The sequence below is a fragment of the Crocuta crocuta genome, unplaced genomic scaffold (assembly GCF_008692635.1).
Source record: "Crocuta crocuta isolate KB4526 unplaced genomic scaffold, BGI_CrCroc_1.0 scaffold13, whole genome shotgun sequence".
Classification (NCBI taxonomy): domain Eukaryota; kingdom Metazoa; phylum Chordata; class Mammalia; order Carnivora; family Hyaenidae; genus Crocuta; species Crocuta crocuta.
In genome coordinates this window covers 4,013,898-4,037,914 of record NW_027530007.1, presented here as the reverse complement: position 1 = coordinate 4,037,914, position 24,017 = coordinate 4,013,898, and the positions used below count along the sequence as shown (strand labels likewise).

Here is a 24,017-nt window from a genome sequence, read left to right as displayed (position 1 = left end):
GAAAGTTGGTTGAGTTCAGAGACTAAGAGGTTTGGAAGAACTCGCGAGTTTGGCTTAGCCTGCCGACCAGTATAGGAAAGGCTTGACTCTTGCTTCCGCCAGCCACCCTCAGATGGGCTGGAATGGAGGCTCCGGGTGGCCTTCTTGCACTTACAGGATCTCTCGTGATTAGATTCAGGGAGTGCACAACTCTAAGCGGTGGCTCTGATGGTGTTTAAATGTCAAGACTTTTTCAGCCTCCATAGAGGCTCTGTAGGCATCACAACACATTTCTGAAACCACAGTGCTATTGCAAAGCATCTTCCTGAATCAATCGGTTCACCGGGGAATGATGACAGTGTTCGTCTATTTTATATTTTGTCCACTATTGCTTGGTATGATTTCTGCTGATTAACCTGAAGTATCTAATTAGCAACCAGATTCAGTAAACGTGAGAAGTGCTCTTAAATAGAGAGTCTCATGTGTTTGGTTGGTTGGTTGTATGCATTCTATTTCTTTCACCAGTGAAGCCAAACGCTGACATTATAAAATTGTGCTCCCCCCAAATTTTGTCATGTGTTGTGTGATGGCCCGCTGCACGTAAAGGAGTCCGTTTTTCTTTCTGCATAAAGGAATTTTACAGAGCGTTTTCCTAGAGAAACTGTGTCGTATAGAGAAACTACTGCCTGGGAACGTGATAGAAATACATTAAGCAGTAGCATTTTTCATGATGTGTGTTTATAGAAAAATATTATTTTAAGACCAGCATTAGACAATAGCAAGTAAGCTTATGTATATTGTCTTCTTAGTCTTAGATTTAGGGATTAATAATGTTTAATGTTCTAAACAGTAACACTTATTTACAGGATATGTGTTTCCCAAATAAATTTAGCTAAGTAGTGAAAATAAGGGAACACTGGTGTGAATATCTAAGGGGCCTCTGTTCAGTCATCCTCATGATGTGTGTTCCAAATAAAAAAAGTGGAACCACAGTATTTAAAAGTCATTAATAACAACATTGTATTGCACTGTATTGTTTAAAGTTTTTTTTTTTTTTAAATAAACTTTTCTGCTTCTGTGATGCACACACATGGACACATGGTCATTTTCTCCAGGACTCTGCTGGGCCTTCCTGTCCATATTAGCAGCTGCCAGTGCTGCAGTGTGTTCATGTTCATGCCAGACTGTTCTAGAGAGTATAGGTAACAGGTGGCACTGAGGGTGTTTTACTGATGTGAGATAGTGACGTTACAGAATTCAGTGACGCTGAGCACCCCCCTGGTGAAAGATGTGAAGCCCTAAGCGACGGCTGAGAGTCAGGTGCTCTCTCAAAGCCCTCGTCTCCCGGCAGCACAGGCCATGTACGTTTGGGGGATCTAGAGTTAACTTTGAGAACCATCAGAGTTTTTCTGCTGTTTTAATCATTGCTTTGGGAAGTTCTGAGGCTGCAGAGCTGTGCTTGTAGGCTGCCGGTTTTCAAGGTTTAAGGGCAAACTTAGTACCTTTATTTAAAACACAACTTTAGGAGTCACCCAGAAAGGTCAGTAAAGCCTGTTTTGTTAAACGTGGCCCAGTTCTTCAGCTGGTGCGGTGGTTTCTGGAAGTCCTTTATTGTCATTTCCTACCTCTCGTCCAGCTGTTCATTATGTATCTGCCGTGTCTTCTCTCATTCAACGGGCATCACTTTCTCTGGCCGAAAGTGGCTTGATATTTCTATTCCATCGATCTTTTCAGAAAGACTGTCCCAGTGGTGCCAAGTCTTCATTGTTAAATATCAGCCGTGGCATCCTGTCCTGGTATAGGAGCCGAATATTTGGGAACTTAGTTGCACATCCCCTTGCCAAAAAGCCTTTGGCACCAGCACGTGATGTAGTTTTTGTAAGCCTTGCCTTTTTTTTTTTTTTTAAAGAGATTTAAGGGAGCTTACAGAGATACAGGCACCCCCTACTCTCTCGTGTGTCTCTCTGTTGCACGTCACCGATCAGGCATGTTTCACACGTGGAAGGTTTGCGGCCACCCTGCACAGGAGGGTGCAAGGCCGTCAGCGCCATTTTCCGAACAGCACTAGGCTGGTCGCTACACGTCTCTGTCCCGTTTGGGTAATTCTTGCAATTCAGACTTTTTTAAAAAAATCATTATTATATTTGTTAATGGGGATCTGTGATCAGTGATTATGACTGGCTGAACGCTCAGTTGATGGTTATCATTTTTTAGCAGTCAGATATTTTTTAATTAAGGTATGTAGTTTTTTAGACGTAAATGCTCTTGCATACTTAATAGACTGTAGTATAGTATGAAAGCAACTTTTACGTGCAGTGAGTTTATTTGACTTGTTTCAGGGCGATGCTCACTTTATTGTGATAGTCTGGAACCAAACCCACAATCCCCCTGAGGTATGGCCGTCTGTATTACGCAATGAAGCAAGATAAAAAATGGACGAAATAAAGAAGGGTAAGGCAAAAAGAAAATGAAGGTTCAAGAAAGTGAAATGTGACACGGGGGTTCTCATGAAGTTGGTGACGTTCATTCCATCAAATCTCAGGTGCTTTCTGGATGCAGAGGCCGTAGAGTGCATTCTGCGCTTTCTGGCTCGTGCAGACGTGGATGTCGGCCTCACTCTGTCTTCCTCACTGACATGGATTTTCTTAAATTCCGTATATGATCTGACAGCCCACCAAGACGTTTCCGTGGTGACGAGATGCGCCGGATGTCACTATTAGTCACATTTAACATCTGGGAAGTGCTGGGGAGCCTGTTGGGTGCCCGGCACCTGATAGCATGAAGACGGCTCATGGTTGGGAAGACCATCACTGACGATCTTGTCCCCTTCCCGAGTGGATTGTCCTGAAGTCAGATGACCATCTTCCTTGCTTTTCTCTGACAGTCTAGACAGGGGTTAACGCACAGCAGGCAGGCAAGGAGATGCCTTCACCCGCAGGAAATAGTTATGTTCCACCCCCTAAGCAGTGGAGTGCAGAGGCTCATTTTATCCATGGCCCCATACTTAGTAAATAGTGTCTTTGCCCTTTTTTTTTTTTTTTTTTTTTTACTTTTTTAAACATTGGGGGTGGGTGCATTCACAATGCCTCTATGCTTTTCTTCGATACTTTATTTCAGGAAAGTTCCTTTCATGTACTAACACATTTTAGTTTAGAAAATACCATGGTTCCTATAAATTGTTTCATTTTATATTGTCTTGTAAGCACTGAGCATAGAGCATAGCTTTAGACGTATGACGTGTAGGAAGATGGATCAGTCAACACGTCTTTGAAAGTACCAGTTATATGTCAACTGTTAAGCAAATTATAACCTTATAACATTATTACTAATTTGAAGGGGGTAAAAGGGATTTAATCAGAGTAAATATTTATAGGAGTTAAGCTAATGATGCTAAACTTCTGTAACATTTTTGTAATGTTGAAAGTAATGGGAAGTAACCTAAGCTTTTCCAAAAATACATTAACATTCATCAACTACCAGAATTAACTGTCTCTCCATTTCTATGGCCATTCTCCTCCCTGCCATTCCCCACCCTCCAAATCTGATCCCAGTCTCTTAGCCAGCCTTCCCTTGTGCCCGGCAAAGACTCATGTTCTAAATTCTCTGAGCCTCACTCAAGTCTTATCTCATTAGACGCCTTTTGCCTCACCTCCCAGCTTAGATTAGCGGCTCCTTGCGGGGCAGGGCGCCATGTAAGCTGCTCCCTCCCCTGCTCCACCCACCACAACAAAGCCTGGGAGCTGGCGTTTCATAACCACTGCTCGCAGACAAGATGACACGCGTGGTGTGACTTATTGGATACGGCGGGAGGGATGGGATGAGGGTGCGTTTCCTCAGGCCAAGAGCAAACCTGACCGTCATCTTACTTCTTCACCCAGTTCAGTCTCGTCCGTTGGCCATTTAGACACAGATGCCACAGGATCTCCCATGCGGAGCCGTTCAAGGTCCCTAGGGAGTTGGGGTTTTCATTTAAGTGGCCTTGGAGAGTCCTGGCCTGTACCAGTGTAAAATAGCTAGGTCTGACACCTGAGTCATCTTTCTGGCTTTCTTGCGATTGGCCAGAAGCTTGCCATCTAGGAATGTGTATCGGTAACAGCTGTTTGCTTTAATATACTACTGTAGGATGAGTACTAGGGTGTTTTGTTTTGTTTTGTTTTTTCCAGCTCTGCCACTAAGTAAATGAGAACTCTCAGGGAAATCACCTTGTATCCCTGGATCAGTGCCTTACCTGTTTTCTAAACCTGTCAGTAGTGACTCAGAAAATTAATGTAGCGGTCAGCATCCTCAGTTTTTAAAATCAGAGTACATGGTATGGATTTGGGAAGTTTTTGTTTCAGGGGCATATGCGTGTATGGGTGTGTGTGTGTGTGCGTGTGTGTGTGTGTTTGTGTATTGGGTTCTAATTCTTTCTGTGGGCCACAGTCAAAAACTGTTGAAAGCCCCTAGACCAGAAAATTCATGAATTGTCTTTAAATCTTAGTGTTGTGGAGTGATTCTCTCCCATGGGATGTGTCTGTTACGACAGTTGATTGGGCAGTAACCTAAGGCTGAACAAGTAGAGAGATTGCCGTAGGCACAGAATTCAACAGCAGATGGTCTCCAGCTAGACTGGATTCCTTCAGGCAGTCAAAATGTCTCCAATAAGTACGACCACAACTTTTCCCATGTTTTATAGAGAGATTCCGATGATATTTTTGCACTACTGAGGTATAGGTAATGTTTGAGTATTGTATTTGTAAGTGGGAGCAGACTTCCCCAATATTCATTTAGTGAAAGGATCCACATTTCAATTAATAGATTCCTCTTTTAGCTGCAGGTAACTGAACTCCAGCTCAAAGCGGCTTATGTGAAAAAGAGAATTGATTGACTCTTACGAGGTCTGGGTTTGGAGTTATCTTCAGGTGCAGCTGGTTCCCAGATGCTCAAGTGATATCATTAGGGACCTCTCTTGACTCCATGCTCTTCTACATGGATTTCACACTCGTTTCTGCTCTGGTAGCGGGATGGACCCCTCAAAACTCCAGGTTTATATTTTGCCAATTAGCAAACGTCTCCGGGAAGACCGCGCACATCTTTGCCAGTTGTTCCCAGAAATGTTGGGTTCTTCTTGGCTCAGCTTGACCCGTGTGTCCAATCACCGGAATAAGAGGAGGCCGTGCTCTCATCGGCAAGGCCTGCCTCTCCCTCCCTGGAAACAAGTTTGGGGTCAGCACCCCCTGAACTGCGCAGAGGGCAGGAGCATCTCCCAAAGGGGAAACAAGGTACCATGGCCGGGGAAGGGAGGCTAGGCGGGCATCCTGTGAGGGGGCCAGTGTTTTCTGATGTTCAGCCTGGATGGTCACATCCCTAAAGAAAGCGCCGTTTATCCTGAAACCGCAGAAGCTCGTCATAAGGCCGAGTCCATGATTTTATCCTCAGGGTCTCATTTTTGATGAGAAAACACTAGAACCAACACCTTTTATTAGGTGCTGACTAATAGTTCCTAGGACCGTTTTCAGAAAATGTGATTCAGGTCCTTACTGTACTACACACTGTGGTTTGGATTAAACAACAAAGAAATCTTTTAAATATCCTTTTGTTTTTGTAAAGAAAGAAACCATTCATTCTACTCTAGCCAGAATCCTTCCCCTGGTGTGCGTGTGTGCGTGTGTGAGAGAGAGAGAGAGAGAGATGTTTTATCTAACAGTGTAAAAAACGAGGTGCCCAACCTAAAACTGATGGTGTTCTAAAAACTTACAAGTCAATTGAATAATATTTAATATTTCCCAGATAACCAGTGCAACAAATGGTAAGTATGTTCCCAGGCTAGCCTGAGAAGAAAAACTTCTGGAACCCATAATAGATACTCAGCATTTGCAGGAGAAAAATACCAAAATAATACATGTGCATGTACATATTACATACCGTAAAACACTGAACTATATAATCTACACTTATATGTCCCAAAATAGATGAAAGAATGAACTTCATATTTTCGTATTAGGTGATGTTACTCAAAATAAACATACATGTAAAATAACTTCAGTAAATGGAAACTTTTTGGTGGCGAGCTTTTTCTTAATTTTTTAAGTTTATTTACTTATTTTGAGAGAGTGTTTAAACAGGGAGGGGGCAGAGAGAGAGAATCCCAAGCAGGCTCCACGCTGTCAGCACAGAGCCTGACGCAGGGCTCGAACTCACAAACCATAAGATCATGACCTGAGCCAAAATCATGAATTGGATGCTTAACTGACTGAGCCCCTCAGGCGCCCCTTTGGTGAAGATTCTTAATTCATAGGATAGAACTCAAAATGGTTCTCTGAAATTACAATGACTAGGTCTCTGCTTGGAAGAATGAAATTTAAGTTTCTTGATAACATAACCCTAACATTATTCTTATTATCAATTGTAATTACAATCTTATTTTTATTCTCAAACAGCACAAAGAGAGGAGAGAGTTGAGGGAAGCCCTTCTGAGGTATCTTGGAGGCTGGAACAGCGAAGGGACGGACGGTGTGGGTTAGGGAGGTGGTTGTATGTGACCGAATGAACTGTCAGAGGAGCCATCAAACCAGTTCTAGGTGATGTTCACCCTTGACCCACATAACTTTATCAGGGTCTGTGGCTGGTTGGTGTGGCACTCGTGCCTTGCCTGGCCAGTGAGGAAGGAAGAGGAGGAGCATGGACCAGGGACCTCCTCACCAGGGATCCTCGGTATCGGGGTCTTAGTTTTAGTCCCTAACCTCTTCTGTGGGAACATTAGTTACAGGAGATGCTTCTAATAAGCTCCCCCTACCCCCTGCTGCAAGGTTCGGATATGTTTAGGAAGCAAGCCTGTTGACCATCTTCCAGCAATTTCTAGCACATGGTCGCGTGTTAGGGTTCAGAGAAGTCCTGCGCTAAAGAAATGTGCATGTATTCAGTTGTGCTTAACCCGGTAATTCCAAAACATCCCGACACAGCATGTTGTTGCTGTGGTCTCCCGAGTGACCTCTCGTGGGAAATGTTCCACAGCATGCAGTTTGAGAAACGCTTCAGCGGACCGTCCGCACAGCATCGTCCTGAGCCTGGAACCCACGCCCCTACCTCACCCCCGTGGGTCTGCGGGTCCCCCTGATACTGAATGTGCGCTTTTGTGCGTAGGTACTTTCCTAGGACAGGGTTTGTAGCTTTTGTCACCGAGAGCCCATGAACAAGAAGGGTAGGAATCCCTGTTACGGGTTCTTTTCTAACAAGGCAAGTCCAGCTTCTGTACGTTTCATGTCACTGTAGGGACGTTACTCAGCCGGCATGGCAGACACTCAGAGGTTGCTTAGAGACGCTGAGGGTGTCGAGTGGTAAGCAGGTGGCCGACTAGTCAATTATTAGGCTTATTGCCAAATAGATTTAAACGCTGGCAGCTACTCTCTTTCCACCAAGAATTGTGGAAAGAAATTACTTCTGCAGAGCACAGCCTTATCATTACACTCCGGATTATCCCCAAAGAAAGAAAAAGACGTGTTATTTCATTACAGTAAAAAGGTTTTGGTTTTTTTGTCTTAAGTTAAGAACCGCTGACCTGCAGAAGTGAAATCTGTTTAGAGCTTCTTAACGATAAACTACTAAAAACCGACTAGATACAGAAAGCTTTTCCTTCAGGAAATTAAAAACCATCAACTCGCTACTTCTGGACGTAAAACTCAGGCTCATAAAATACTGTTCAGGAAAGAGCGAGCATTAATAACAGACATGCATGGAATAGTTCATGGAATTTCCCCCTGACCTAAATCATCAGAGAGCCGTGAAGTGGGACCACACCGGGTCTTTGCAGGACTGCCTCTGTGAAATAGTGATTTGGTGTCTGTTAATACTCAATGGTACTAAATCCTTTCAGACCCCGTTGACTTTATTACAAGGATGTCGAAGTCTGTCTTATCACCTGCTATCCAAAACTGACAGTGATCTGAAAATTGCCTCCTGTCTTGCTTCATCTCCCGAGTTGAGCCGGATTTGGGACTCACAATTAAGCATTTTGGAGAATCTCGTACATGTTTTCTATACAATTGCTTCATGTGAGTTTTACTCTTTTTGTGAATCTCAGTCTTGATCTATCATTAATCCTAAGTATTTTTGTCGGCCACCACGAACAGGCATACCTAGATCCAGGATTGAGAGCCGGGAGGGAAATGAAGAGGTTGAGGAGGAATGGAGTGGGGCAGGGAAGGGAGGTTGGGAAAATAAGGACGAGGGGACCACAGGAGATGGTAAGGATATGGTAGGAGTTTGGGAGGGATGCCCCCCACGGTTAGCACCTGCTGTCTTTTGAGTTGGTTATTAACCTTTTGTTCCATTGTTGAGCTGCTCCCTGAACCTTTAGACCAGCTATGCTCTGAGCGGGGTGATTAAAGAGGCCTGCTTTGGGGCTTCCGTGAGGGTAGACAGACAAGGCAGCCCCCTCAACTCTGTGAGATCAGGCTGTATCCCCATTTCGTGTTGAAAGCAGCATACCTCGTTAGCCTTGCCACCTAATCCAAGGGGTGTTTGGACACCGGCCTCAATAATACATTCCTTTAGGCCTCACTGATTTGGAATTTGCAGAAGTTTGAAGACTGCTCCAGTCCAGGGGTAGAGTGTTAACAGGAGGCGTGATGTACAAGTTACCACCTCCCCAGCGCAAAGCGTGGTTGCGAGTGGGAGCAGACCGAGGCACATTCTCATGTGGTGCGTAGCCGGTCGACCCTTGCAGGGATCACGACGCTTCCAAAACGGAGCTTACCGGTTAAAATTTTTCCAACACCTCGGTTTTCTCCCTCAGAGAAATACTTTGATTTCTGAATAAGATGTTTAAAATGTCGTAACGTGAATTTTTAAAGATGTTTTAGTCTCCATTGCCGGAAAGGCCTATGAAAACTTGCAACAAAGTATTCTTAAATCATCTTGTTTATCAAAACCTCGTTGATAACGTGTCCAACATTCTAAAGTAATACAGCAATTTCCTTTAAAATATACGCATTTCCGTCTATTAATCTGGAAAGGATGTCGTCACCTGTATTTGTTCCAGATTTTTACAGAATCTTACGGCATTGTGAAAAAGTATTATCGTAGTTAATAAACTTTCGAGTTCTACAGCTGAAGCCTGTATGGAGAATCCAGTGTCTACAAAAAAAAAAGTATGTTTGGAACATCATGGGCTTTAGCTGTCACGAGTAGGTAAGACAGTTGGGAACGTGTGTGCAGATGGCATTCTGGAGAGCAAAGTGCGGTCAGCAGCAGATGTCTAAGTAATGTATGGAGGGCGAGTTGGAATCAGAGAAGGACTCTTCCAGCCAGAATCCCAAATTCATGGTTTTTCAGATATTGAAAACCACCAGGAACTCTGGGCAAATAACATCTGTTATAATTAGGCATATTAGCTAGAGGCAGCCAGGAGTTTTTTTCTTTTCTTCTCTCTAGGTACCAGGTAGCACATCTTACCAGCCAAGTTTTTCTTTCTTTCTTTTAAGATTTAAAATTTTTAAAGTAATCTCTACACCTCCAGTGCGGGCCTTGAACTCATGATCCCGAGATTAAGAGTTGCATGCCCTACCAACTGAACCAGCCAGACGCCCCCAAAGTTTCCTTTTCTATGGAGTTTTCAATTCCTCTTCCCCCACCCCCCGCCAACAGTGTCTCCACCTGACCTTGTTCTGGGGTGCTGCTTCTAAGGTGAAAACTACAATGTAAGAGTTATTGTTGTGCACCAGTCGCAATTAGGTATTTTAAAAGTTTGTTTTCACTTGCCTGGTCCCTGAGATGTTTGATGAGATTGATTAGGTAAAAGGTGGCTCCGTGAGAAGGGAAAGGACTGCTTTTAATAACTTGGCTGGAGAAAAGTACATCATAGAAATGACTCATGGATACATCTTTTCTACCTGCTATTCTTTGCCTCGTCCTTCTTAAAATCCACATTCTGTGTCTCTAACAGATGAAATTAAGTCCCTTATTCAGTGAATCCATATGGAGAACCTGCTGTGTGCCGCCGTCTCGCTAGGCCCTGGGGGAATCGCAGTGATCAGAGCCTGCGTAGCTTCACTGGGCTCACAAGAGTTCTCCGTACCTTCATATCCAACCGAGGTTCATGAAGCAGAGGCTCACGTCTTCCCGGTTTTCAGTGTCCCTTGGCGGCTACCACGACATCCTGAGTTTTCTTGTTCACTCTTCCCTCTCCAGAACCGTAGCACACCCGTCTGTAGCAGTCCCTTGGCAGTGGGTGTCGAGTAGACCTTTCCAGAATGACTCTGATGCTCCATAGGTCTTCCCAGCAGATTCTAAGTATTGGAGAGTTTTTGTCCTTAAAGCTGAGCACCACAGATGAGCCTGCTGGCGGCTAATTATTCTTGCCTCCTGACACTCCCCGTGCATTTTCTGTGGTGTCAGCTCTTAGGTGTTAGGGCTTTCATTTCCCATTTCCCCATCTGCACTTAAATGCGTTCCACCATCACACCTTTGCGTCCAGGTGAGGGAGACTGTCGCTTGTCTCCGAGTCTCTACAGCACTTTTTTTTTTTTTTTTTAAGACCTCATTAGTCTTCGCGGTGATACGCTCCCCCGGGTCTCCATTCACTTTCCTCTTATGACTTTAGAACATCCCAGTTTGTGCTTGTCAGATTTCTTACTCCCGCTGTGTGCTGAAACTTTTAAGGCAGTGTCCTCCAAATTTGTTGCCTTTTTTTTTTTTTAATGTTTTATTTATTTCTAGGAGAGAGATAGAGACAGCGTGAGCAGGGGAGGGTCAGAGAGAGAGGGAGACACAGACTCTGAAACAAGCTCCAGGCTCTGAGCTGGCAGTCAGCACAGAGCCCGATGCGGGGCTTGAACCCACGAACCGCGAGATCATGACCTGAGCGAAAGTCGGACGCTTAACTGACTAAGCCATCCGGGCGTCCCAAATTTGTTGCTTTTTGAAGTTCGCAAGCTTCACCTGTTCTACTCTTTCGTAGGCTAAGAAGTTAGGTGTAGTCTCTGCCTCCGAGTTACTGATTGCCTTTGTTCTCACACCAGATAGCTGCAGTTTTACCATGTTGAACTCCAGTCGTATTTGCTACTTGATTGACTGCACGGTCGGCTCCTGCGTGATGTGGGGAGGCGGTGGGTGGGGGGGGTTCTTACGGTCTTCCTGCGTGTCACGATGTAGCTGAGCTCCTGGAGTATTCCATTCACCCTTAGTGTCCTTGGGGAATGGGCTTGAAATTTCTGCCCTCCTGCGCCCCAAGCTCTGGCATTGAAAGAGATCAAGGGAGAAATCGTGGTGGGTTTGTTTCGCTCCCCTTGTAACATTCCGTTTCCCAATTGCTGTTGTTTTAGCAGCATCCTAACCGATTTCCTTTGATGCTTCCAAGACTCTGACTCTGTGAATAGTGTGAAACACAGACCATGGAGAAGAAATACGAATCCAAAGTCACAGCAAAAGAAGAAAGTCTAAGAAGAATTGCTAATTTCCCTTTGCCTTGGTACATAGAGTTGGGGAGTTTTTAAAAAGTGGAGTTTGCAGGGGTTTTTTTTTTCCCCTAAGGCTAAATTTAGCCTTTGCTTTGGAAAATCAGAGTGGACAGCCTGTGCCGTATCTCTGTCCGGCCCTTACCCTTCCCTCTGCACTTGGACATCTTAACTGGCTTGCTGGAGAGGAGAGCCTCATGTGCTCCGGTGATCCCATTTATTCTGGGAAGGAATTAAGTGACTTCATTTTCCCTGCCTTTCTGAGCTTCCTAAAAAATTTAGGAGACTTCCTAAGCAGCAGTCCCTACAGAAATAGTTCAAGTCATGCCTGCTTTTGCTTCATCAGCTCTTCCTGCCAGTGCGGCCAAGAGCTGTAAATGGAATGAGAGACAGTCTCTCGTTCCCAATCCAAATAGCAACAGGAGGGCACATGTGCACTTGAGCTACAAATAACGCGTTTTAAAATAGCAGGTGGTATTTGATGATTGCTCCTTCATTCATTTACCTGCCAAGGCAAAACTTTCTCTTCTACTCTGGCAACAAGGCCCGCAGTGACTCCGATCAAGCAATTGTAGCAACAGGTTCTCGTGTTTGCAGATATTATTTGTTAGCTGATTTTCAGGTGTTCAGGTCCACACATGCCTCATGAGGCTGTTCTAGAAGATGTTTTTTTTTAAGCCAGTAAAAATTTCCTGTTTATACAACCTAACCTGACAAACTTGGGAAGCACTTTTGTAACTAACTATAGGTACTCCTTCCATTAAGATGACTGACCAGCCATTTGTGTCCCAGAGATCCAGTTTGGCCAGGGGGAAGGTGGGTGTATATAAAAGGGAGGGGTCTGTGTTTTTAATGTGAAGCTCAGCGGATGAGTGACATTGCTGTGAAGTTCCCGTTTGTGTCTGTAAGGCAGCCACGTCTCAGCTCTTCGGCCAGAGTCTTGCACCAACACACTGTGGTGATGTCATTTCCTCACCTGAGCCGAAAGGAAGTGGCAGCCAGCCAAGGAAACGCCTGGGGCTTTCTCACGTGCTATCCAGTCAGTTCCGTTGGGTCATGATCATTCCGACCAGTCTGTCCACCGGACCAAGTGGTAGACTGCTGATGGGTACACAGCCACCCGGAGTCCACTGGGGCTGCCCCAGAGTTTGGATGACCTCGCTTACGTTAGAAAATAACAGTTTTTTCCCCTTGATGGTGCACCCGCTATCTGGTGCCAGGCATCCAACAGACTCCTTGCTTTCAAAAAGCTCCCTCCAGTAGAAATGGCCCATACAGGAAGACAACTCGACATTCACTTGCTAAGTACTGTTAGGGCCCAGGGCAAGAGAGGAAGGTTCACCGGGCAAAGTGGAAAGAACAGGAATCTGGAGCCCTGCCTGGGTTCAGATCCCTGCCCTCCTTCTTACAAGCAGCATGACCTTGGGCAAGCAATGCGGGCTGGGCTTCAGCGTCTTCATCTGTGAAATGAAGAGGGGAAGCTTTCTTCACGTTATTCTGAGGATTAGAAATAATAGATTTGGAATGGCCCACTGTGGACGTTCAGTAAGAATACTGAAGTGATGTGGAAGCCACACTCTGAAGAACAGAAAACTCACCAGGGGGACACGGGAGGCTGTTGGCATGACCAAAGGTCCAAAGGTACGTCAAACTCACGGTGGACTGAAGAACCGTGAGTGATGAGAGAGTCCCTAAAAAGTAACCTGGTACTGTTGGGAAAGAGCGTCCTGTGTCACGCCGAAGAGCTTCAGTTTTATTTTGTAGGTCACAGGGGCGGGATTTGAGTTTTGAAAACTAGATTGTCGACATCATGTCAGAAACTTGCCTTATGTTGTGTTGCTCAATCCAGCCATGAAAACTAGGTTCCAAGATAGACAGAGAGGTAATCTAGAGGAAACAGCAGGTATAGCTGAGTGCTGAGAGCCTGGGAAGTCTGGCAAGTAGCTGGTTTCCTGAAGTAGACACTTTCGTACATCAGATCCTCAAATACCTGGGATCCTCCACTTTTGTAGAAGCAAGTGCCAAACTTTCTAGACTTAGAATATACCGGGGGAAGTCTGATTTCATGAAATTTTCTCTGCCTTTAAAATTTTGGTATCGTTTAGCGATTTTTAATTCTTAGGTAAATATTAATTTGGGACATTTAAAATTTTTTTAATGTTTTATTTATTTCTGAAAGAGACAGATAGCGTGAGCAGGGGAGGGTCAGAGAGAGAGGGAGTAGAATCTGAACAGGCTCTAGGCTCTGAGCTAGCTGTCAGCACAGAGCCCAACACGGGGCTCAAACCCACAAACTGTGATCATGACCTGAGCTGGAGTTGGATGCTTAATCGACTGAGCCACCCAGGCGCCCCGATTTGGGACGTTTTAAAATGGATCCCTTTGAGGGTTGGGAATCCCTATCAAAGAAAGATGAAAAGATGGCCCGTGACTGCTGCTGTGCCGTGTGACACGTTGCATAACAGCCCCTAAGGGGAGGCTGGGACATGGTAAACCCAGTAAAGGAAAAGGGGATGTGAAGCCCCAGCAAACCATTCAGTGACCCTCGGGCCAGTGACTGGCTGGTAATGTTTCTCCATCTTCTTGACCTTCGTAGTACTCCGAGCTGTCCTGGGATTATGGGTATTTACTGTGTGTTCTGTAATATTGTTGGGTGGCTCTAAGAGCCAGAGTCTATAACAATAGTAGTTGGATAATTTACTCTGATGGGTTCTGAACCGATACTTTGGAGTTACAGACATTAGGCCTACAGGTTTCTTTTTTATAGTTTATTAGTAAAGATTTCTTTTCAGTATTTAATATATGGCTTATTATATCTAAGCAACCCATAGTTATCTTACCTATATTTAAAATACCCCCCAGAGGCCTAGGGTGGACACCCCAGTGCTCCGTTAGAGGTAAGGACATCCGCATGGACTCACGTTTATTCCAGCGTATCACAGACAGACACAGAACAATTATCGATGTGTGTGCATACGTGGGTTATACTTACATGGGTTTCCTTGCTCTTTCCGCTGAGAGGGCCTGGAAGCAGTCACACCCCAGGAGCAGCGAGCATACCCGGCAGCCAGATCTTGGCCTCTAAATACCATCCTTCAATAAAAGAAACCAGGGCTCCTTAGAGAAATTGCTGCTTCGAGGGCTGGAACAGAGAAAATAAAAGATAAGTCTGGGCATCTTATAATGCCAAAAAGTAAGGAAGTGCTTGAAAAAGAAGGGAAGAGCCTGGGGGTATGTCAGAGGGACACAGAGGCCAGCCTGAAAGATCTCCCAGTGGCCAAAGCTGAGAGAGTTTGAGAAATAAGCTAACATAGTATTGGATAATGGCCGAAGTGTAAAGTAAGTATGGGTGTGAGTCCATACGGGTATAAATAAATGGTTTAGATGGACACAAGTAAATTCAGAAAGACAAACCTTCCTTATCGGAGAACTCCAAATAATATACGTGGATACTCCCACATCCACGAGGTAAAGCTTTACTCCCTTTTCCTTGAGTGTGGGCTGGACTTACTTCCAAACGATAGAGTATCGAAAGAGAAAAATAGTGACTTTATCATAGAACAAATCTAGCAGACCCTGCCTTCACCAAAGATCAGGGTCTGCATCAGCAACACATCAGACCCCACCCATGTTATATGAAAAGCTGGGCTCTTTCCCTCGGTGATATTCTTCCTGAAAACTCATGACTCCAGTCTCATCGTTAGAAAACATGTCACCCCACCTGAATAGAAGAACATCTACCAAGTAGGTGACCATTGTTCCTTGAAATCATGGATGCTGTGAAAATAAGGATGGTGGAGAAGACTGACACACCCGAGGAGAGGAAGGGCATGGAACAGCTAATGCAGCGTGGCCTCCGCAGTTGGATCCCGGAACTGAAAAAGGACATCAGTTGTAACGGCGAGTCTATTTCAAGTCTGTAGTTGAGTTAGTCCTGATGTACCAGTGAGTGTCTGAGTTTTGACAGATGCACCGTGGATCTGTGAGATGTTGATGTTAGGGGAAAGTAGGCGAAGGGTTTATGGGAGCCCTACTATCTTTACAACTCATCTGTAAATCTAAAATTATTCAAAATTTTCAAAAATGCATTTTTTAGGGATGCCTGGCAGGCTTGGTCAGTGGAGCATGCAACCTTTGATCTTGGGGTTGTAAGTTCGAGCCCCACGTTGGGTGTGGAGATTACTTAAAAATCTTTAAAATGCAATTTAAAAAATTCTTAAAAGTGCATTTAAAAAAAAAGGGTCCCATTGGTTTAACCAAGTAAAGAAAGCCTTAACCACTTTTTTAAAATGTGCTATATTTATCCCATCCCCACAAAGAATGAAAGGATGATGATATCTCCTCTTTCCGCATGAGAAAATTGAGGTGCAAAGTGGTAACTATTTGAAAGTCACACAGCCACAGGACTGACCCTGCAGCTCTCCGTGTTCCTTGCGGCCTGTCCCAGCTGCCCAGTCTAAAAATGATGCTTCTGCTAAAAAAGGGGGTGTGGGCTGGGCTGGTTAAGAGGCTGAATGGATCACAAGCCAGACTGGCTACGGAGCCCATCGGTATTCCTTGCTTCCTGTCCGGGGAGCCGGCACATGTGTGCGTGTGCCTTGAATGTCGTGGGAAGGAACTGGTGCGCGGTGGCACATCGTCCTCGGTCCCCGAAGCCATGCGGGTAAACAGGCTGCTTAGAGACGAGCGGGGCACAGAGACACATGGGAAGACACCCCAGTGAGTCAGCCGGGAGAAGAGAGCAGCAAGGAGGTAAACTCCGATGGGGAGGATGAAGGTGTCTGATTCGTTGCAGAGAGCGGCGCAGGGGGGTGGATTTTAAATAGTTTTCAAGTTTAGCCGCATCGGACTTGGCCGTGCACATGAGAAGGAAGCATGCAGCCCAGTGCTGCCGGCAGAGCTCGTGTGGACGGACCTGGTGCGGCCACGTCTCATGCGGCCGGGCACTTATGTGCACGGAGGGGCCGCTCCCGAGAAGAGCGGTGCGGTCTCAGAGCGGGGGCTCCTGAGGGTGGCCCCGGGCCAGAAGCCTCCGCAGCATCTGGGAACATGTTAGAAGTACAGCTTGGGCCTTCCCTGGCCTTCGAAGTAAAACAAACAGACTCCAGGAGGAAACAGGGCCCACCCTTCTGTTGTAAGAAGCCCTCCCAGTGATTCTGATGCCACCTCGGGTGTGGGGACCGCTGGATGGGCGGCATCAGCAGCAAGGAACCAGCACCGTGGGCAGCGCACACACCCTCTGCCACAGGGAGGGAAGGGGACGCCCGCGCCACCTGTCACCCGGAGCTTCTCTCCCAGGAGGAGGGAGCTGCTGTGCAGACTGCTCCTTTTCCCAGTCTTCAGAGCTATGGATTATAACGTGGCTTTTCCACCCTTCTCCGAGAGGCAGGGGGAAGAGTCGGAGGGCCTTCCGTGTAAGCAGCAGCTGTTCTTGGGGTGAGGAAGACAGAGCCCTAACACTTCTAGACCAGAACTCACAGCTTGGGGAGGAGGGGGTCACCTGGGTAGCTCAGTGGGTTGACCATCCTACTTCTGCTCAGGGCCTGATCTCATGGTTCGTGGGTTCGAGCCCCGCATCAGGCTCTGTGCTGACCCCTTGCTCAGAGTCCCGAGCCTGCTTGGGATTCTGTCTCCTTTGCTCTCTGACCCCCCGCCCCACTTGTGCTCTGTCTCACTGTCTCTCAAAAATAAATGTAAAAAAAAAATTAAAAGAAAAAAGAGCTCAAAGCTGGGGGCCGACCAGGTGGGAGTTCATGGAATGGCCGGCTTTCCCCGCGGGGACCTCCGGAGTCCAAGGTGCTTGGCAAACAGGTGCTCTTGGCGTGCGTGCTCCCTTCACAGCCTTGGGCTCATGGAGGACTCGTGTGGTCACTTTGCTCAGACTGTCCTAAGGATGTGCGGCTTGGAATCTCTCAAAGCTGAGTCACTGTTGGCTTTGTTAGACACTTCATGGGGGAGAGCTGAGGCAGGTCCATCAGGCCGCTAGACCTCCACAGTGTGTGTTTCCTCTCCTCTCACCCCTCCCTCTCACCGATTCATTTAACAATCCAGTTTATTCAGACTGCAGAAGTTATTCGTTAGCCAACGAATGAGGGTAGCGATGTGTTCACTAAGCCAAGTCACCCCCAGCGCTCAGTACTTCGTAGGTGCTCAACAAACGCTTGTGCGTGCGTAAGTGAATCTCAGGTCTACTTTTTTACTCTAACATAATCAGAACTTTTTTTTTTTTGCTTCTAAGTAATTCTACTCCCCATATGCCATCATGATCAATCATAATATACAGTTAAGGCCACGTATATAGCTTGCGTTTGCCGAGTATCTTCTAATACGGTTTCCACATCACCCTAAAACTGTAAAACCAAAGCTAGTGCAGAGCTGTTGCTTTTGACTTGCTAGTAATGGAGCCGTGAAGGCCATCCCTTCGTCCACAGGTGGACGCAGCCGGGCCCTGGCCCTGCTCAGAGGAAAGGAAGTGTGATCGGAAGGTCTCTTCTGAGTCTCGGTGAACATAGCACAAGCAGGTGTGTGCTCTGCAGGATGCTGGCTCAGTCATTTCCATTTGAGGCTGTTTCTTCTTATTAATTATCACTACCTTCCCCCTGTGGGGCCGAGAGGCTCAGCGATGCCATCATGTATGATATAATTTTGTTAAGAGGCAAATAATTGCTTCTGAGTATCTTCGTGAAGTGCTTCTCAGAGCAGCTGAGTAACACAAAAGAGCCAACTGCATGCTTGGCAGCGGGGATGGGGCTGAACATAGCCCAGAACAAAAGCACACAGGGACCTTCGTGGCGGTCACAGAGTCACAGCGACTGTTAGTGTCTTGATCTGGGGACACCGTGGACAGGGCCTGGTTCCATGATGTCAGGGAGGGTCGGTCTTTGCAGGGTCCTTGCCGGGTGGGGGACGGGCAGGCACGAGAGGCGACCTCACTATAGCCCTGTGGCCGCCACAACAGAGCCACCTCCACGGGGCGAGGTGGCTAGGCAGGCACCCTGCCAGGGTGGCTCATGGCTGCGCCCGGCTGCCCCTCTGCATGACATGGCAGGTTGATGTTGGCCACCGGGCTCCAAACAAGTGCTTGAAACAAGTGAGATGGATTCTGAACACGCCTTTCATGGGTGCAATTTATGCGGGCCTGCGGCAGAAACCGTCTGGAGGCGGTCACAGAAGCTCGCTCCGTTTCACGGGACACAGAAGGGTCTGCGGGTGGCTGAGTGGATGCCACAGCGGGGGGCACGCAGGGAGGGTTGATGCGAGCACCACAAGGGAAATCCGCCGTTCTCCCTGGAGTCCCGCTAATGGAGGGGGATGACTCTTCATAGTCACCTGGCTCTGAATAAAGGAGTCCTGCATTCTGCAAAATGCCCCTCTCCTAATGGGGAGGGCATGCAGTTAGGATTCAGTCCCACTGAATCCTGCCCTGAAGGCATCTCGTGTCTTCCTTTAGGGTCACAGGATGACAATGACTGTGCACAGCGCGTCTGACGCCTCCATGGGGTCCCTGCCCTTCAGTGACTGGGCTGCTGAGATGCACAGCAGGAGGGGCCTCAGTGCTTGTGGATCCTGCGTGTGTGTGTGTGCGTGCGTGTGCACTTGTGCACGCATTGGGCACAAAGACATTCTCAAAGGCGTTAAAAGGCGTTCCCCTTTTAACAGGGAAGGGTTTTTCCTTTAATGTTGTTCCTGGAAATGGCTTTATTAGAATATAATGCCATGATATTTTGAAAAGCAGTCTCTCCCCGCCCCCTTCTGGCTTTGTGGTTTAGTAACGTCGGGCCAGTTTAACACCTGGTCCTGAGAATTTTTCCTGTGAAACACATACTTACTGCCTTGTTACCGCAAGAAAAAGGTTCTTTTCTAGGGGCGAGCCCGAGCACTGTGTGTCTTCTCTTCCCACAAGGTCTCATCTTCGTGTCACAAGGTGGGTAAGCTGCAGGCCCCTGAGCCAGAGAGGGTGTCTCCCTCTGCCTCAGTTTTCCCCTCTGTGGAAAGAGGGTAAGAACAGTACCTACCTCACGATTATCGTAGAGAGTAAATGGGTTGATGTTTCTAAAGCGATGAAAACGGTGACTGGTGCGTCGGAAGCTTTGTGTGTCAGTCCCGCCTGCGTTTTTATTTCTTGTGGGATCAGTAAGCACCACTCACTGGTGTTGGGGTGTATGGTAAGGAAGGCCAGGCATCCCCACAGAGCACTTCTGGATTCTTCCTTTTCACAGTTTGGATGGTTGTATTTGGGAAAACAGTTACGCCTTTTAACAAGTTGGGGGCAAATAGGTTGTCACAGCTGCTCAGTCAGTTCCTAGAGAATTCATTTGTCAGACAATGATGATGAGGATGATGATGGCTGACACACGTATCTGCAACTTACATGTTCTGAGTGTTGGCAAATATTCATTTAATTCCCATGATTAGCCTTGAGGTAAGTACAGTTATCATCCCCAGTTAAGAGGTGAGGAAACTGAGGCACTTAAGGTTTTGTTCAAAGTTGCACAGTCCTTCTGTGGCGCAGTCGGGGTTCTTACGTACATACTGCCTGGTCCTGGCCCCTGCTCTTGAACTTCACCTTCTGCTCTCCTCTCTGCTGCAGTGCAGCCACTGGCTTCCCGTTCCTCGAATGCCCTGCCTCAGGGCCTTTGCATTTGCTAGTAGCACACCCCAGTTCCTGCAGAGCTGGTTCCTTCTATTCTGGTCAAACTCAGGTGTCCCCTTTCCTGACTCATCTAAAGTGTAGCCCGGCCCTGTCGTTCCTCTTCACATTATCCTGTCTGCTTCCCCGGCTAGAGCAGGAAGAGGCCTTTTTCTGACTGATTTACTGCTAAGTATCTGGCACAGCGTTATTTAAAATTTGTTGCGTAAATATCAGTGCTAATGATTTTCATCACGGTCTTAGCTCCTTCTCGCATGTATGCGTGCAGCGCAAATCGTGTGTCTGCGTGTGTGCATGCACATACAGGCGGGAGCGAATGCGCGAATGTGGAGGGAAAGAGAGATCCTAATCTCAGTACGGTGGTGCAGAATCACGAACTTCTCTGAGCTACAGTCCTGGCTCCGATGGTGGCCTGATGTTTTTAAGGGTGAAGCACCTCGTGCTGGGCTCTGAACAGACTGTCACCTGTTAAAGGAAATGTGTGAGGGTCTCAGCCAGCAAATGATGAACAAATAAAACCTATTTTAAAATTCGGGTAAAACAGATACTACTCTAAAAAGTATATGTATTTACATATGTGTTTATATACATATATTTTTTACACACACACATCTTCCTGTCTTCCACTGGTTTAAATTATATTCATTTCATTTATTTGTTCTAGGGACCTGCCCACCAGATCTCTCCAGGGCTTCCATTGGGGAATTTGGCAAAGAAATGGGGTGCCAGGAATCAGAAATCAGGACTCTGACAAAAAGGGATTTTCTGTTCCTTTAGCTGATAATTCTGGGCTACTGTAAATGCCACAGGTCTTGGCTGAGGTGTGAGGCTCACTACCAGGCTGGAGAAATCTGGCCTGGATGGGCTCCTGTAGTTTGGTTAGGCTGATGACAGCATTTCGGATGCCGTCCTGCGGCTTGACCAGGCCCTGTGTTAACTGCTCTCCTCCTGGACCACGACCTCACCCTCACCTGTTCTGCCCTAGATAACCAGTTCAGGATGTCCATCCTAGAACGTCTGGAGCAGATGGAAAGGAGGATGGCGGAGATGACGGGGTCCCAGCAGCACAAACAGGGGAGCGGAGGAGGCAGCAGTGGAGGGGGCAACGGAAGCGGGAATGGAGGCAGCCAAGCTCAGGTACCGGCCTGAGCCGACACCACCTTCCATTTTGCCTATTTTGCTTTATTGATCGGGGAGGGACCTGATCACAAGTCCTGTGTCTGGTGCTGGTATCGTTCCTGGATTAGTCCCGGGGAGTGCTTCATAATCCCGTGCCCCTACGTCTTAAAATCTGCGTAATAGCACAGAAGCCTTGAATGGTGGCGCTTCTCAGTTGTTGACCTCCCTGAGCCTTAAATCGTTGCTGCTGATCTCAGAGTTCAGCACTGCCGCCTGGCCGTGCGGGCAGAGGGCGTCCCCTTAGAAAACAGGCCCGACGGCGACTCAGAGTTCAGTTGGACTCTATTTTGTATTTTGGATTCCGTATCTGTTTTAAGTATAAAAACAAAACACGATCAAACTCGGTCACTCATAAGCCTTTTGTAAAGTCAAGACGATCAATATCAGAAGGACCCAGAGAAGCTGTTTCTGGAATTATTTGGTGTGGGACAACATTAACCCTGCTGTCCTGTTTTCACATATGCTTTCTCATAAATTCCATGAAGAATTTGCCAAACAGGGAAGTTACTAAATACTTTTTGAGAGCCCCATTAGTCTTGAAGGCTTCCTATAAATTTTATTTACAGGCTTCATTTTGAGAAAATGACCTGGGCAGAAATTATTTTTCAGGAGACCCTAGAGGCAGATTTTCAAAGGATGGATAGCATTCCTCTCTCTCCTGCTGAGTTATTATTCCCTGCAAACCCCGAACACCTCGCCCTCTTCCTTCAAGATGAATGATGATTTCCTGTGAACAGTTACATTTTTAAGTAAAACGTTAGAGTTTGATGATCCTTGTAAATATCAAGTGGTAATACTATTTGAATACTAAGAGGCAAAACCAAAGCGTTTTATGGACCACACCCAAAAACCTAACCCCTTTTCCCCCAAGTGGTGTTCTCATTTCTTCCCTGTCTTCAGAAGTCCAAAGAAAGACTTGGCACGCAGTAAAATATAATTAAGGCTACAACAGGCTTTTCACCTAGACTCTTAACATTTTAGAAAAGAAGTAATCGTTCTCTGCTGTATCTCATGGCTTAAATAAGAGATTCCCATGAAAACCTTCTCCTGTCTCCGGAGTCTGCATCAAGGGAACAGAATATCATGTCGTTTTCAGCTCAACCATTCGGTAACTGGCCTATGACAACCTGATCCCATGTTAAGTGCTATTGAAGACTCTTCCGTTAATTTAAGGTGTCCTCGATACATATCTGGGTCCCCCTTTTGTGATAAAGATGTGGCTCTTTTTGTGAATGCAAAAAAATTCCATCCCTGCTCACTAACCCGTAACCTTCTGTGCTTNCAACCATTCGGTAACTGGCCTATGACAACCTGATCCCATGTTAAGTGCTATTGAAGACTCTTCCGTTAATTTAAGGTGTCCTCGATACATATCTGGGTCCCCCTTTTGTGATAAAGATGTGGCTCTTTTTGTGAATGCAAAAAAAGTTCCATCCCTGCTCACTAACCTGTAACCTTCTGTGCTCGTGAACGTGTCTCGGGAGCGGCTCTGTCCTTTTTGAGTCAAGGTCGTTCTGCCGCACAGTGGGATCACCCACCGGTGCTCCTTTAAGACATTTTGACAGCTCTAGTGAGGGTGACATTTTATCTGTCATCTGCCTTTTGATCCTTGCATGTTTTTTCCCCCCAGACTTAAAAATAGAAAAGGAGAGGCAACAATATTTCCATAGTAATTGAATTCTGTGGACTTCATTGCTGGAAAAAAAGATTTAAAAAAATAATAATAATACCAGAGAAGAATCAGGCCGGAAGTATCCTTTCTTGGGGGAGAATCTTAAACACAGAATTGCCATCACAGAGACTCACATGAACTGTTGAGGTTACTACATTCGATTCTATGTTTCTTGCTCTACAACCGAATGAAGAGAAAAAAGCCATGGTGAAAACTAGTGAATTTCTCTTTCTGGTGTGCCTCTACTGTTATTCATATCACTTACATTTGAAGATCTCTAATGCTTTCCCCAAAGGGTGGGATCATTACCGGATTTTTTAAAGTGTTTCTTCGGGGAGGGGGGCAGAGAAAAGATCCCCGTCTAAGTGACTTAATTCTCCTTCAGGAGGAGCAGGGGAGGCAGAGGTCTGGGTGTGTCCCCAGATGCAAGAATTGGGACGGCCGTCCTGCTCTCCTCTGCAGCAGGCCCCGGTCCGCAGCGCCGGCTTCAGCTGGAGGCTAGTGGCACTTTTGTAGCGGTGCACTCTTTCCCTGAGACGGACCAGCATGACCTTCGTATCCGAATGTCAGCTGTGATCGACTCTGGCGCTCTCCGCATTACGGAAAGTCCCCCGGTGCCCCGAGCACGGCTGCGTGCCGCCAGCTGAGCCACGCGCGTGTGAGTCTGTTCCGTGACGCCCCTTCAGGCGCAGTTTTGTGTTTCCTGTTCCGAGCAGCTAACCGTAAAGCGTTTTGCTTCTCCTCCATGAGAAGGTTGCCTCTGCAGAGGGCCCTGGGTCCTCAGTGGTAACGCAGCCTTCCAACCCCTAGTGTGCCTCTGGCCCCGGGACGCTGGGCAGCTGCTTCGAGAGCCGCGTGGTCGTCGTGTGTGAGAAGATGATGAGCCGCGCCTGCTGGGCCAAGTCCAAGCACTTGATCCACTCAAAGACTTTCCGGGGGATGACCCTCTTGCACCTGGCTGCCGCCCAGGGCTACGCCACCCTCATCCAGACCCTCATCAAATGGCGGTAAGGCTGGGGTGCGGACGGCCTGTGAGCAAAGGGCTTTCTCTGAGGACAGTTCCCAAGGGAATCCCAAGAAATGCCGAGCCAGATGCTAACCTAAT

At 46.8% G+C, this 24,017-nt stretch overlaps 1 protein-coding gene across 1 annotated transcript in view; it reads left to right on the top strand.

The window, feature by feature from the left end:
• The window catches only part of CAMTA1 (calmodulin binding transcription activator 1), an 821,930-nt gene that overhangs the window by 770,799 nt on the left and 27,114 nt on the right, over positions 1-24,017 (top strand). The window contains exons 16-17 of the mRNA XM_077763975.1: positions 21,047-21,198; positions 23,723-23,919. Of these exons, the coding sequence (XP_077620101.1) occupies positions 21,047-21,198; positions 23,723-23,919 (349 nt within the window). The remainder of the gene's footprint in view (positions 1-21,046; positions 21,199-23,722; positions 23,920-24,017) is intronic.